Raw genomic sequence first — 13,926 nt, forward strand, 5'->3', positions numbered from 1 at the left:
AAAAAAAAAACTTTTTTTTTAAATATTATCAATCATTTATAATTAATGAAATAAAATTCATATATTAAACATACATCAGACAACAACAAATAAATAAAGCTCAGACAACAACAAATAAATAAACTCATAAAAATAAATTAATGTTAATGCAGACAGACGTACAAAACGTGTGGCAGCAGAAAAAATATAATAGGGCAGCTGAAATACTTAAAGGTCTCCACTAAAAGCAATCTAAAAATAAATATAAAATAAACCCAGTCTTCATAAGGTGTAATGTTTAAACATCGCACACTAACATGACAGAACCAATCACCTGTTTGTTAAAGTAACACATTGGGAAATTGGATTGGGGAGGGGGGAGGGTGTTGACAACTGAAACAACATAATTACATGACATTTAATAAGTAAATATAAACAGGCGTATAATCAATTCAGTCTATATTTTAGTTTGCATATGTTTTGAAATCATAGTCAGAAGGGTCATATCATGTCATAACAGTCACACCTCCACATACTGTGATCGTGTGTAAATTGAACACCTATCATGATCTGAACAAACATAGGCACACACACTATTTAACCTAAACAGGGGATGGCAACCGCAACCCACTGGAGACGGATGTTATCAAGATATTTTAAATAGAAATTCTCTTTTTTTTATGGCTAGCTATCAACCCATTTTTACATATCCGCAAGACTTTATGCTACAAGACAAACAGTGGGCCTCTAATTATTACAATGCAAGTAATAAAACGAACATATAGCTGAACATTGTTTACGAGTTAATAGATGGCAGGTATTCGTGATAATGGGAATGTTATTAGCACAGAAACTCATTCTGATGTAATATTAATCGTGACACTTACATCCATCTTGCACAAAGGCTTGTGATAATGTGAAATGGCATGCTGAGATCCCCATATGCATTATCAAATTAAACTCCCCGTTTTGAAACTATCGCAATTGAAAATGGCCAGCCAAGTGCCCAGTGAAGCACACATCCGTGTGTTTTTTTCAATTCTCCATCCACTTGTTGTAACTCTAGTTGTGAGTGAGTATGTTTCTCAGCTTGTCTGTCACTCGAAGTAGCAATACTACTTTATACTATTCTACCTCAAACCAGCCAAGCATACATATAGTGACAAGTTTTCAAAACTACTTGCACAGGATAGTGCAATGAACTACCAGAACAAGTAACACAGGAGTTAAACGTGGAAAAACGATATGTAATATAAAATCAACTTTTACCTCTAATGAATACATTTAGAATAATAATAAACCAGGTAATAAACTATTGTTTTCTATTGATTATCGTTAAAAGTTCCTCGAGACTTTACTAAATTTTTTGTGATTGACGGTTTTAAATTCTTCAGAAAAAAACTGTTGGTATTCAAACTACCGGTATAAGCAGTTTTGGATTATTAATTGTGTGATTTTGCTGATTGTCCAAATTCAAATGGCCACCAAGAAATTGACGAAGACTATAGCAAAATAACAGCAAAAAGTCATTGTTTCCATGGAAACAGGTTCTGGTACCCCCGATTTTAATTTTCTCTATATCACCTATCACTACAAAAAATAACATGAATTTTTAAATTCCCACATTACTAACTGAAATGTTTATTAACAATAGTTTGCAATGAATACAAAAGTAAACCACCACCCACACCCCACACCCCACCCACCACAAACGCCAAAATTACAGAACCAGGTATATTAGCAATGTCAATTCTTAAACAAGTTTCAGCGAACTCAAACAATGGAATTGTTAGATATTAGTCAATTTGATAATCGAAAATAGAAAACACGAAATAGCAAATATTTTAATATAAATTTCTCAGATAATGTAATTTTAATAATATATTTTGAGATTTTTAGTAAAACTAAATTTACTGCTAAAGAAATACAGCAGAGAGAAGTGAAATATTGTAGAATCCAAACTTGCAAATTTAAAATAAAAAACAATATTATTGGTTGATGTTTATTGCATCCGCTGATCACAATTCAATGGTTATCCGGTGATTGACAGGGAGGAAATACAGTCAGGATAAGCTGAGGAAATGAGACTTAGAAAGAAACATGAATAAATAAACTAACCCACGTCTTACAGTTTGTAGCTGTATATGTATTCCTTGAGGGCAAGTTTACCTCGCATAAAAATTTACAATACTTTTTCTTTTATATAGAACATGACAGCGAAGTGCTGTTTTCCAAAGGGTTTATTTTTTTTTTTTTTTTTTGTGCACGTGTGTGTTGAATTCAAACAATCATCTGATGTATTTTTATGTTTACGAGTAATAAAAAAAAATGTCCAAACAATCATCGCTAATGAGAAGAGGAATGAAGATTAGATAGTTTTGGTTGAGAGTACATGCTGCGAGCAATGTGCCGAGTCCAAAGGGTTAGGGTTAATCCAAGACTGAAATGGTAATGACTACACTATACATCCGTTATTTTACATCTATCCTGTACAGGTCGTGATCTCGACAATCAAAGCCAGATGACAGTGAAATTGTCAAAGTGCTTTGATTGTCATGAAGCAGTCAATAAAGGTGTTCTGCTTTCAGCTGTGATAACTGACGTTCACAGTACATTGTACGAATAAAAAAGATTGCCAGATATGATAGGTTGAAATTATTTGATTTTTAATAAATTAGTTAAAAAATTAACTTATTTTTTTTAATTTAATTTTTTCAGAATCATTATTTTCAGTAAATTTGAAATAATATAATTTTGAAATTTGTGATAGTCATGCAGAGGAACCTCATGGTGACAGAGAGCACCAAGGGAATATACTCCAAAAAGGGGTTACATAAGAGGCGACACAGAGAGAACCAGAGAAACCCCATAAAAGCCAGGTAAAGCCCATAAGAGATGACAATGAGAACTCCATGAGAGAGAGCCAGAGTAATCCCTTAAGGGACGGGTGACACTGAGGCAGCCAGAGGAATCCCATAAGGGGCAAGTGACACTGAGGGAGCCGGGGACTCCCCATAAGGGTTAGGTGACACAGAGATAGCACAGAGCAAAGGTAACCAGCATATGAGGGATCACGAAGAGAGAGCCCCCCCCCCCCCATAATGACTGAAACATAGCCGAGTCAATTTCTATATGTACACATACTGTTGCCATGACATGTGGATGATCCTCAACAAAGCATATAAATTAGTCCAGATATAAGAGAACATAAACCCTAAATGTAAAATATACACCAATAAATAATTGAGATATGAAATAATATATTTCCAGTATATTTGTTATTTTGTAGTCTCCCATATCTTCAATATTTTCTGATATTTCTAACCTTATACAAATATTTCTAGGTCATGTCCCAGGAGGATACAATGATTTTTACATTGCCTTGCAGTCTGATAAGTTGTCAGTCTGCATTTATTCAACTAATAGGGGTGTAGAGGTATGGGAGAGGGAGAGCCCTGACATACACTATCCAGCTTTAACAATATTTCATCTATCCCTACATGTGTTTAAATTTCAAACTACTTTTAAATTCTACTGGGACGTGCATACCATTTTTTTTTTTTTTCATTTTTGAATATAATTTATCTAATTATGAAAACAAACCATCGATTATGTTAGGATTTTTTATTTCTGAATGTACTTGAAAAAAATTATTGTTCAGACAAAGCAATAGAAAATTTAGTCATAACAGTAATTACTACATAATTAATGATCCATGTTTATACAAAAAAAAAACACTTAGATGTCCCTCACAAAACTAACCTGACACCACCCACAAGTATAATCATCTAACCCGTTTTAAAAAAAAAAACACACACATAAGACAAGATGACAAATGAAATCATGCTGCGCATACAAATGTCAGGCAAGCATGAAGTGCATTGTGGGTATTTGTAGTAAAACTTGCATAATGATTGAGTTAACTATTAGAAGCCGTCAATGTCATTGATGACATATTATTGATAATAATTAATATCCCTTAGTGGTAAGATACATTAAGTGTACAATTAGTTTAAACATACCCACAATATAATATAATAGACATATAAAGTATAATTAAACATGAAAAGAATTAATACATATCATGAATTCTACTAATCAGCAAATTAATTTTTATTTTTAATTTTTTAAGTACCAAACATAATCTAAATGAATTACCCTCTTAACAGTGATCGCCAATCCAGGGTAGGTTTAATTTATTTATTTGTTTATTTAATTGGTTATCGATGCGTTTTATTCGCACTGATTACCGCAGTGTAGCTATTGTACATGTCCCCAGCAGCAGATTATAAACGTTGATCCCAGTGGAGAGAAGAGCGTCATTGCCAGCATGCCAATAGCTATAGCTTTGATATCACTCACCGGCTGCATTTTATATACATCACTAACAACCAGAGTGATATAAAGAAAATCTCTTGCACGGTAATCCACACAAACACACACACACACACACATCCAAATCACTCAAACAACGTCAGAATAATGGATTCGCAATGTATCTATTATTCACCTTATTGACGAGAAAAGTATGTACTTACTGTGAGTGAACAACTGGGACACGTGTGATTCCTTGCCCTGCTGTTGAGACAACATTGTGTACAATTATTCTCTATGCTATAATAGTATAAATATAATATTGAGTATGGTGATAAATTACCACGTTACATTCCGTGGAGATCTCATCAGAGACGTCATCGCAAACTCCGCACTGAGATAAGTGTCCGTTTTTAAGCTGATTTTGATAATGGATTATATTTGACTAGAAATATCGGCAATACACACAGTGTCATTTCTACAGCATCATTTCAAAGACAATTAACCCTGTGTGGCTGAATTGTACCCATATGTACTATCAAATTTATGCCATTTAGAGAGAAGCCAATATCACAGCAATGCCTGAGCAATTCACTGTCCATGGAGGGATAAGTGAGGATATTACTGACAGGGAGAAATGCTGGTTATTGTTAGCATGACACAAAATTGTCAAAATAATTATTTATTATTTTGTAGTTTTTAAAATTTCATTTGTTTCGATGTCTGGGAAAAGCCCCGCTTTGTTTAAAATCACGACCCCCATGTTGCATGTTGCCTCCCACTCCCACAATCAAATGGTTTGGGCCTCATTATAGAAGCTAGTCATCCAGAGCAGCCATGACAGATATAATAGAATAAATTATGTCAAAACTGACACAGGAAAAGAGAAACAGTAGGATTCCAGCTTTTCCATGGGCTATCCTATTAAAGTCTAAGGGGTGGAAGGCCTCAAACTGAGGGCAGTATGCCGTATCAGGTCATGTAAATATGACAATATAATACTATGGATAACATCGCTTATTTGGGTAGATTTTATCCTAAAACACAGATTGATTTAACAACGTATATATATCAACTCCAAATGACATCATTACACCAGAATGATAAAATATTAAAGCTGTTCCCTCACAGATAGGACTCTAATTACATCACATCAGATTAGAGATGCATAATTGAAGAAGACAAAGCTGAGCATGTTGATGAATTCTACAAAAAAAGCATCATCTGCCTCAATGATTTCAAAGACCTCATCTTAAGCCAGAAAATCAAAAAAATATTTAATCTATATTTAGTTATCAATGTACAGATGAAATGACATGGAATGAATTGGATTATATCATTAAGTCTACTGCTATGATGCTAGTATAACGTATTGTTATGACTAATTAACCCAATGGGATATACTACAATTTGTCCCACCAAAACTTTGATGCAATACTTTGCCCTTTTTTTTTTATACTTTTTCTTAATTTGTTTCTGAATAAACATCTAAACGATTAGAAAGTTTTACTTATTTTTTTTTTTTTAATTTGACAGCAGAGCTTGTATTTGGCAATCAGCGGGTGGTTAAACCAGTCTAACCCTGTAAATCTCTAAATAAAGACTTGGAATAATTTTATGCAGAAAACAGCATTTTTGAGTGTCTAATATCTCCAGTTAATTGATTCCAAATAAAGTATCATAAAATACATATTCTAGATGTTTTAATCACAGTTGAATACCCAGGAAATAAATAATAGAAACTGAACATCAAGGATTTGTCTTTTTTGATTCAAGTACACAACTGCAAAATTCGTTTGGCGTTTTCAGATTTAAAAGTACAGAATTGTGTTAACCTAAATAGAATGGTTTTATTTGGGACAAGAATCTGCAGATATATCACCAATGATCTGCGAGCTGCTGTTTTAAAAAAATAAACATGTTTCAGCGTTTTAAATAACAGTTTGCAAATCAATGGCAATGCTTCAATAAATGACACAATACAATGATGAAAATAATTTAAGATGCAAGTACAGTACCTGAGCTGGAAATGGAAATTTTGCTGGTTCACCGCCTTTACTTGGTGTCTGTATAGCTGTCAGCAGTGGATCTATTGGATTGGTCATCTCCTACAAGTTGAGAAAAGAAAAAAATATGAAATTAAAAAAAATGACAGCTGCTGCAAGATACGACAGGAAATGATAATCATACTTGTGGTTAACACAATTGTTAACTTGAAAGCTTCATAAAATGTTGAGGTCTACAACACCTGTCAACATGATTAAAACAACAATTTCCTGCATCACTTAACCCAGAATCAAGCAATCTATCAATTTTTTTTATACAATATTTCCGAGTAGATATTCCAAACAAGCCAAATAGTAAAACCTTCTCTGGTTGGTCAAATGAATGTACTGTTTGCTGTGGTTGGTCGAATGAATGTACTGTTTGCTGTGGTTGGTCGAATGAATGTACTGTTTGCTGTGGTTGTTTGAATGAATGAATGTACTGTTTGCTGTGGTTGGTCGAATGAATGTACTGTTTGCTGTGGTTGGTTGAATGAATGTATTGTTTGCTGTGGTTGGTCGAATGAATGTACTGTTTGCTGTGGTTGGTTAAATGAATGTACTGTTTGCTGTGGTTGGTTGAATGAATGTACTGTTTGCTGTGGTTGGTTGAATGAATGTACTGTTTGCTGTGGTTGGTTAAATGAATGTATTGTTTGCTGTGGTTGGTTAAATGAATGTACTGTTTGCTGTGGTTGGTTGAATGAATGTATTGTTTGCTGTGGTTGGTTAAATGAATGTACTGTTTGCTGTGGTTGGTTGGTTGAACTATTGTATTGTTTGCTGTGGTTGGTTGAATGAATGTACTGTTTGCTGTGGTTGTTTGAATGAATGTACTGTTTGCTGTGGTTGGTTGGTTGAATGATTGTATTGTTTGCTGTGGTTGGTTGAATCATGGAGCTAAAAAAAGCTCCATGGTTGAATGAATGTACTGTTTGCTGTGGTTGGTTAAATGAATGTACTGTTTGCTGTGGTTGGTTGAATGAATGTATTGTTTGCTGTGGTTGGTCGAATGAATGTACTGTTTGCTGTGGTTGGTCGAATGAATGTACTGTTTGCTGTGCTTGGTTAAATGAATGTACTGTTTGCTGTGGTTGGTCGAATGAATGTACTGTTTGCTGTGGTTGTTTGAATGAATGAATGTACTGTTTGCTGTGGTTGGTTAAATGAATGTACTGTTTGCTGTGGTTGGTTGAATGAATGTACTGTTTGCTGTGGTTGGTTGAATGAATGTACTGTTTGCTGTGGTTGGTTGGTTGAATGATTGTATTGTTTGCTGTGGTTGGTTGAATGAATGTACTGTTTGCTGTGGTTGGTTGGTTGAATGATTGTATTGTTTGCTGTGGTTGGTTGAATGAATGTACTGTTTGCTGTGGTTGTTTGAATGAATGTACTGTTTGCTGTGGTTGGTTGGTTGAATGATTGTATTGTTTGCTGTGGTTGGTTGAATGAATGTACTGTTTGCTGTGGTTGTTTGAATGAATGTACTGTTTGCTGTGGTTGGTTGGTTGAATGATTGTACTGTTTGCTGTGGTTGGTCGAATGAATGTACTGTTTGCTGTGGTTGTTTGAATGAATGAATGTACTGTTTGCTGTGGTTGGTTAAATGAATGTACTGTTTGCTGTGGTTGGTTGAATGAATGTACTGTTTGCTGTGGTTGGTTGAATGAATGTACTGTTTGCTGTGGTTGGTTGGTTGAATGATTGTATTGTTTGCTGTGGTTGGTTGAATGAATGTACTGTTTGCTGTGGTTGTTTGAATGAATGTACTGTTTGCTGTGGTTGGTTGGTTAAATGAATGTATTGTTTGCTGTGGTTGGTTAAATGAATGTACTGTTTGCTGTGGTTGGTTGAATGAATGTATTGTTTGTTGTGGTTGGTTAAATGAATGTACTGTTTGCTGTGGTTGGTTGGTTGAATGATTGTATTGTTTGCTGTGGTTGGTTGAATGAATGTACTGTTTGCTGTGGTTGTTTTAATGAATGTACTGTTTGCTGTGGTTGGTTGGTTGAATGATTGTATTGTTTGCTGTGGTTGGTTAAATCATGGAGCTAAAAAAAGCTCCATGGTTGAATGAATGTACTGTTTGCTGTGGCTGGTTAAATGAATGTACTGTCTGCTGTGGGTGGTTGGTTGAATGAATGTACTGTTTGCTGTGTTTGGTTAAATGCCTTCACCTTTTACAGTAATTAATAATTACAATTTGAATAATGTTTTAATCCAACAAGTTCTGGAGAAGCATATTCTCTATAATTTGAACCAAGTACACATACAGCTACACTTTGTTTTAGAGGTCCACTGTAAGTATTATTAATTATAATTTTAAAACTTTCATTGCATGAGCTAGATTAAATAGGTAATATAGCTCGAGCATAAATAGGTAATATCAAAATCAGCAGCAATTTTAATCTGAAAACGAAGAAATGAAATTCTATATTCATATACCAGTAATTTTATGCTATACATATTTCTTAATATATAATATTTATTCACACTGATGATCTCGCAGACCTGACATAATTTAATACCAAGATGATTCTCTTGGTAAACACAACAGTAGGGGATGATTTACAATCATCAGCACAGTAGGTTTTTCATGAAAAAAATAATAAATTAATAATACAATTCCCTGAAATAATCAAATTGGTATAAAATATCATTAAAAAAAAAAATCAACATTAAAAATTCAAAACACACCTACCGGTACTTCATGTGAAAAGACTAAAAGCCGTTAAAATACAACACTACAAGCACATCATTAATATTTAATATCATATTTTTGTTTCTTTATTATTTGGTTTGTATGGATAAAACGCATATTAATTATGAAACTCTTTTAATACAATCATCTTTTTAATCATTTTTCCATTCAAAACATTGCAGCAACAATTTTTTTTTTTGTATTTCTATAATTTCTTTGTTAATTTTGACAATTGAACATGATTTCCAATTGACTAATCTTGAGCAAAATTTTGAAAGAAAAATAAGTCATGTAGATTTATTTTGTGAAAAGTGCTAAAAACTGACTAGGTGACAGAATTATCACAGAAACCTGATTTTGAAACAAGAAATAATAATTTTACAAACGAAGTTGGTTGCTACAGGTCAGTTTGATTTAAAAATCATCATAAATTTGATGAACCAGACACACTTGAGGAGACTGTAATAAACAACCAAAGAATGACTTCTTGTCATTTACGATGTATTCATACACAAACTATATTCTATCCCTTCGGGGTGGTTTACTTCTTCTTGGATTGTCATGGCAAATCAATTTCTACGACAAGGTTTTTAATTATGCATAAATGCCTCCTCTGGCAAGATGCCGGTGTGTCTTTGTAAATGTATATATACGAGTGCCTGGTCGTGTGATAGCGTTTTCAATTAATACAAAATCCCATCCCTGTTGGATTAATTTCATAGCAACAAAGAGTGGAGTACACAACGAAGATGCCGCTATCATTAAAGCTGTATGGAGGTAACCACACTAATGCATTTCACAGCTAAAATATAATTATTTAACTTTTAAAAGATCAAACAAGAATACATTACATCATAATAAATTCTTCAAAATAAATACCTGCATTAGAAAAGATGTTTACTTCAGATGTAACTTTGTAAGTTGCAGGAACTTTGACCTTTCAACTCTGACCTCAGCACAATCTGAATATTGTATATTTCAGTATAGTTTTCCACTTTCATTTATGTTTTTACTTATTTTTTAATGTGAAAGATGTACATAGATCTGACCAATGCCCGTACAGGGTCTTTCTTTAAATCTTTCAACAATATGATGGTGCTTGTAATGCGAAAGCAAAACATTCTCTGATCGGTTGAGTAATTTACCCCAAAGCAATTTACGAATGGCATCTCTCGCAAACGAGTAACCATCAAAGCGCTCTTACATCATATTGTAAAGACTGGCCTAAACCCACGCGCAGTATTTACGTAACTTCACAAAAACCTGATTTGCTTGCAAATAATTTGAGTCAACAGAATACCAGATGAGTTAGATGGTAGCTGTGACACCCACTTTGTGCTAATCATGTCAAAATATATTTACACACATACCAAGTGTGATTTATTGATGTATACAAGCGTGTATTCCTTACACCATCTTTACAATAGGCTAATCACTGGTACATATTTCAAGCCATTTAACACAATACAAGCATGGATATACAATCACTTGATTGTACAATACCATATTTTACCTAATACACATTAGGCATCAAAAGATACCATGGAAACAGCAGCATCATTGGTATGTTTTAAGCATACCATATTTGGAAGTATGCAGGTCTGTTTAACACGCACTTTCAAAGAGCAGAGCACTAAAGGAAACATATTGTGTTGTGTTTACACTATATAGTCCAATATTTTTTACTTATAATATTGGGGTAAATCAAACAAAATGTTTAGCAATTCCATGTCATACTGTTATCTGAAATATTCTATGAATAAATAAATAATACAATGTTTAACAAGATTTTGCACATTTTAATGTACTTTTTTAATGTAGTTTTTACCAAACAAGTCATTGTCAATGACACGTCCCCGTTCCGTTCATATTTGAGTGACATATACATTCAAAGCAGATCATGACCGAAATGCACCTGCATATGTACAACACATTGTGCTAAATCTGAACAAAATCCATCCATGCATGACTGAGATCCGGTTCTGGAATTGTGAAAATACGTGATTTTGATGCATTTTCGGCCTTAAAATGGCCATCATTTCGCTATTGTTAAGCAGATCATGAAACAAAGGCACATATCTATTTGTGACATGATGTACCATGTGTGTGTGAAGTTTGAACTTGATCAATCCAGACATGTCTTGGATACGGATCCAGAACTGAATTCTTTAACAAAATGGCCGCCAGTCGGCCATTTCGAACTTGATCCGAAAAAAAAAAAGACGTGCATCAAGGTCCTATTATGTTTAATGTATGTACCAAATTTGAACAAAATCCATCCATGCATAACTGAGATACGGGTCCGGAATGGTGAAAATGTGCGATTTCAATGCATTTTCGGCCTTAAAGCTGCCGCCATTTGGCTATCGTTAATGAGATCATGATACAAATGCACATACATATTTGTGACATGATGTACCTTGTGTGTGTGAAGTTTGAACTCGATCAATCCAAGCATGTCTCGGATACGGATCCAGAACTGAATTCTTTAAAACAAAATGGCCGCCAGTCGGCTATTTCGAACTTGATCCGAAAAAAAAAATGACGTGCATCAAGGTCCTATTATGTTTAATGTATGTACCAAGTTTGAATGAAATCCGTCCATGCATAACTGAGATCCGGGTCCGGAATGGTGAAAATGTGCGATTTCAATGCAGTTTCGGCCTTAAAGCGGCCGCCATTTGGCTATCGTTAATGAGATCATGAAACAAATACACATTTGTGACATGATGTACCTTGTGTGTGTGAAGTTTGAACTTGATCAATCCAGACATGTCTCGGATACGGATCCAGAACTGAATTCTTTAAAACAAAATGGCCGCCAGTCGGCTATTTCGAACTTGATCCGAAAAAAAAAATGACGTGCATCAAGGTCCTATTATGTTTAATGTATGTACCAAATTTGAATGAAATCCGTCCATGCATAACTGAGATCCGGGTCCGGAATGGTGAAAATGTGCGATTTCAATGCAATTTCGGCCTTAAAGCGGCCGCCATTTGGCTATCGTTAATGAGATCATGAAACAAATGCACATACATATTTGTGACATGATGTACCTTGTGTGTGTGAAGTTTGAACTCGATCAATCCAAGCATGTCTCAGATACGGATCCAGAACTGAATTCTTTAAAACAAAATGGCCGCCAGTCGGCCATTTCGAACCCGATCCAAAAAAAAAAATGACGTGCATCAAGGTCCTATTATGTTTAATGTATGTACCAAATTTGAACAAAATCCGTCCATGCATAACTGAGATCCGGGTCCGGAATGGTGAAAATGTGCGATTTTGATGCATTTTCGGCCTTAAAATGGCCGCTATTCGGCTATCGTTAATCGGATCATGAAAAAAATGCATGTGCATATGTCCCATATAATGTGTGATGTATGAGTGAAGTTTGAACTCAATCGGTCCATGCATGTTCGAGATACAGGTGATCACGGACGCACGGACGCACGGACGCACGGACGCACGGACGCACACAGGGCAAAACATAAGTCCCCGTTTTCGGACTGCATCCGAACGGGGACTAATAAATATATTTTTTCATTGCCTACAGGAAATGACCAGATATACACGTCTTCTTTCATTTTAGTATTTGACAAATTGTATGTTTTGAGAGAACAAACAAACAAACAAAACAAGCAACAAATAAATTGGCTTAGTGAAAACAAAGTTCCTGGTCTCTCCAGTGCTCCAAATAAGTCAAAACAAGCAGATGGGATTATTGATTACACATGCGACACCAGCATGGTATGTATTAGTACAATCAATAAAACTTAATTAACATTTTTGGGCATAGTATAAAACCAAACCAGAAGCGACAATGAAGTTAGATGGATTTTCACCTCAGTTAACATGACTTGACAAAAGATTGTATACACAGCTGGAGGGATACAATGATTAAAGCCTTGACCGAGAAACCATTCAAAGTAACATTACGCCAGAGAAAGACATAAAAGCTGCATCTAATGTTACATATATTGTAATCTCAATATTTGTTTGATCATCTGATTTGTTCTTAATCAATAATTTGTTGTTTTGCTCTAGCAATTCAAATAATATTTCTTATTATTGATAACAAATTATTTAATTTACTAGTTAGTGATGTAGTATAAATCAAATAGTAGCCAGTCAAAACAATAATAAATCAAAGAAAGCTTAGAAAGAACTCCCATGTGCTGAGAGTATTGGAGACACATTAAATATAATTTGAAATTACTTAGCTGAAAACTAATTATGCAAATCAGAAAATAACATGAACAGATTTGATTGTAAAACTAATGAGGTCTGCGCAATGTAACAAAAACTCTATGTACCAAGTTTAATTGAAATGTGATTAGAACCAAAAAATTATGAATTATTATGCTAATTGGGGAAATAATATGAACAGAGTTTTACCCCAAACTAATTAGGTTTGTACATTGTCCTAGAGCATCTTTGTACTAAGTTTCATTAAAATGGAAATTAGTACTTTAGATATCAGTGTGAAAGCTTAAAATTGGTTAATTATGCAAATTGGGTAATTAATATGTACAGATTTTAACCCACAATTATCCAGGTCTGTCTATTGTCCTACAGCATCCATGTATAAACATTCATTGATATGTGATGATTACTGGTAGTACCTGAGATATTAGTGTGAAAGTTGGAAATTGGTTAATTATGCAAATTAGGTGATTAATATGCACAAATATTTACCAAAAACTAATTGGGTCTCTGCATAATTTTAGATTCATTGAAATGTGATGATTAGTACTTTAGATATCAGTAGAAAAGCTGAAAATTAATTATGCAAATTAGGTAATTAATATGCACAATTATTTACCCTGAAACTAATCAGGTCTCTGCATAGTCCTAAAGGATCTATGTACCAAGTTTCATTGAAA

The 13,926-nt window shown here is 34.2% G+C and overlaps 1 protein-coding gene across 1 annotated transcript in view; it reads right to left on the reverse strand.

The window, feature by feature from the left end:
* Positions 1-13,926, reverse strand: part of LOC100366978 (uncharacterized) — a 184,192-nt gene that overhangs the window by 96,570 nt on the left and 73,696 nt on the right. Inside the window, exons 5-6 of the mRNA XM_085497673.1 lie at positions 6,312-6,401; positions 4,518-4,557 (exon numbers count right to left, since the gene is read on the reverse strand). Coding sequence (XP_085353799.1) covers positions 4,518-4,557; positions 6,312-6,401 — 130 coding nt within the window. The remainder of the gene's footprint in view (positions 1-4,517; positions 4,558-6,311; positions 6,402-13,926) is intronic.

Source organism: Saccoglossus kowalevskii, chromosome 4, assembly GCF_978046115.1.
Source record: "Saccoglossus kowalevskii chromosome 4, keSacKowa6.1, whole genome shotgun sequence".
NCBI classification, from domain to species: Eukaryota; Metazoa; Hemichordata; class Enteropneusta; family Harrimaniidae; genus Saccoglossus; species Saccoglossus kowalevskii.